General features: G+C 37.8%; 1 protein-coding gene across 2 annotated transcripts in view; it reads left to right on the forward strand.

The window, feature by feature from the left end:
- The window catches only part of Parp2 (poly(ADP-ribose) polymerase 2), a 19750-nt gene that overhangs the window by 8361 nt on the left and 8571 nt on the right, over window positions 1-2818 (forward strand). For both annotated transcript variants that reach the window (XM_004644011.2, XM_023704128.1), the window contains exon 7: window positions 713-815. In XM_004644011.2, coding sequence (XP_004644068.1) covers window positions 713-815 — 103 coding nt within the window. The remainder of the gene's footprint in view (window positions 1-712; window positions 816-2818) is intronic.

The raw sequence follows: 2818 nt of genomic DNA on the forward strand, positions 1-2818 counted from the left end.
TGTAGGTTTTTTTCTTTTGGTTTTTGTTTTTGGTGGAACCAGGGATTGAACTCAGGCCTTGTGCTTGCCAGGGAAGCGCTTATTCCACTGAGCTATCTCCTGGCCCTTTTTTTTTTTTTAATGATACTGGCTCTTACTACATTTCTGTGTGTGGTACCAGGGATCGAATTCAGGTCCTTGCACTTGCAAGGTAGGTACTTAGATCCCTAAGCTATCTCTCTCTCTCTTTTTTTTTTTTTTTTTTTTCAGTACCAAGGATTGAACTCAGGCCTTTGTGCTTGCCAGGGAAGCACTTATTCTACTGAGCCATGCCCGGCCCCCTAGCCCTATTTTTGATTTTTTTCTTTTTGGTACTGGGAATTAAACTCAGGACTTTTGCTTGCCAGGCAGGCACTTGTGCCACTGAGCTCTATCCCCACCTCCTTATTTTGAATCTTAATAGCTTTTGTGGTATTTTAGAGCCTTTGGGAAGCTCAGACACTCCTCTCCCTTTTGTTTTTGTTTTTGTTTTTTAAATTCTTTTGGTTCGGACTTTTTTCTGTCTAGTCAGTGTCCAAAGTTAGAATTCAGCTGTTTGGAAAGTTGATGTGAAGGAACTCTGTGAGGGAAAATAAATTTTTGGAGATTTGCTATCCAAAGAAACAGTTCCAAGTCCATTTCTTGTAGTAGACCTCTATTTGTAAGTTTTTTTTCATCATCTTTGGTTCTGTAGATTCCTTGACAAGACGAAAAATAATTGGGAGGATCGTGAGAGGTTTGTAAAGGTCCCTGGAAAATATGATATGCTGCAGATGGACTACAGTGCTGTCACGCAGGTAAGCTGACTAGAATTATGGAGGAAAGATATGTCCTCTTAATCAGAGTGGCATCCAGCAGCATGCTGAGATCAGTCTAAGACCAGAATAAGCCAAAGAATCTTGAACTATTGTTTTTCCCACCTGAGGAGTAACTCTGAGTAATCTTTGTAGTCTTATAAGGAGAGAAAGAATAAAGCTAGTAGTGCTTTTATAGTCTTTGTTCTGTTACTTACTATGATTCTTGGGAAATCTGAGGCCCTGTTTTCAGTTCAGAATTATAGACTGAGAGAATTATAAACAGATTTTATTTAAAGTTGTCTTTACTTCTGTCTCTATAACATAGGAAACAAATTAATTTTGACTAAAGCTTACTAAAGTGCTAAAAACTCACATATTTGAAAAATGGTGAGTTTTTAGTCTTTGGATAAGACGACTTGAGATATAATAGCTGTCCTTACATGATATCACTGGGAAGTCCTTTTAGACTTACCCCAATGCTTTGTTCTGGAAGCAGATGTGTCACACAGAGGTGGAAGTCATGTAAGGTACTCTAGGTTAATCATAGAATATACTTTACTGTAAGCAGAGACTGAGGATCACTGTTGAACCACTCTTTTTTATTTAAGTTTATTGGTACAATTTAGGTATACATAATGATCACACTCATAGGGGATTTATAGCTGTACAAGACATGCCTTAATTCTTCATTTTTTCCCATTTTTTTCACCCTTATTTGTGAAAGCTTTGCTTTTATTTTTTCCCTGTCCTTCCTTCCGTCCCTGTGCCTGGTTCCCCTTCCTATTTGAAAATTTTCTTCCTATTTCCCAATATCTGTTGTATATTTTGGTCCTTATTTATACTTTCAGTATCGCACTCCAGAGAAACAATGTAATGTTTACATATGTGTGTTCCGTTTATTTCACTTAAGAGTATAGTCTCAAGGTGCATCCCTTTACCAAGAAATGCCTTAGGTTTATCCTTCTTGTGCCTGAGTAGTTCTCTATTGTATAAAAAAATCCACACTTTTATCTGCTTATCTGTTGATAGGGTTGGGGCTGTTTCCAAGATTTAGCTATTACAAATTGTGCTGCTATAAATATGGGTGTGCATGTATTGCTATGGTTTGATGTTTGTAATTCTCTGAGAAAGATACCAAGAAGAGGAATAGATAGGTCAAATGGAACTTCTAGTCCTAGTTATTGGAGGAATTTATGCACTGATTTCCACAGTGTTTGCTCTAGTCTGTGCTCCCACCAAAAGTGGAGAAGGGTTCCTTTTCCTCTATAGCATTTAAAAAACAAAAATTTTTTTTTGTGACTTTAGGGCAGGGTCTACAGGGTGTATAGGGTCTTACTATGTAGATCAGATTCATAGTGATCCTCCTGTTAACAGCCTCCCAAGTGCTGGGATTACAGGCATGCGCCACCAGGCCCAGTCTCAATGCAGACTCGGGGGCGGGGCTAACACAGCATACCCACAGGCGCTTTAGTCTGCTGAGCTTTCTGGCCAGCCCCCAAGCATTTGTTTATTGGTTGGTTTTTTTTTTTTTTTTAATTTTCAGTACTTTTCATTTTATAAGGCCAACTACATAACAGTTAACTTAGATAAATCTAAACAATATAATGAAAAGTTTTTTTGGTTTTTTTTTCTGTATTTTTAGGGAAGGGTCTATAGGGTGAATAGGGTCTCACTACGTAGATTGGATTTATAATGATTTTTTCTATTTACAGCCTCCCAAGTGCTGGGGTTACAGGTGTGCACCACCATGTACAAATGTATACCTAATTGTACCTCAATCTCAGTCACCATCTCAGCCTGCCCCGGGGGCTGGGGCCAGCACCCATGGCCCCTGGGTCTGCCTAAGCAGGCACTTTAATCCACTGAGCTATTTATTTATTTATTTTATTTTAAATTTTATTTATTTTTGACATCAGTTATTTTATTTTAAAGAAAAAAGAATAAAAACAATGGTACAAAATCTCAAAACAAGATTTTAGGAGAGTAACAATGGTTAGTACATT

Source organism: Octodon degus, unplaced genomic scaffold (assembly GCF_000260255.1).
Source record: "Octodon degus isolate 3935 unplaced genomic scaffold, OctDeg1.0 scaffold00189, whole genome shotgun sequence".
In the NCBI taxonomy this organism is placed as follows: domain Eukaryota; kingdom Metazoa; phylum Chordata; class Mammalia; order Rodentia; family Octodontidae; genus Octodon; species Octodon degus.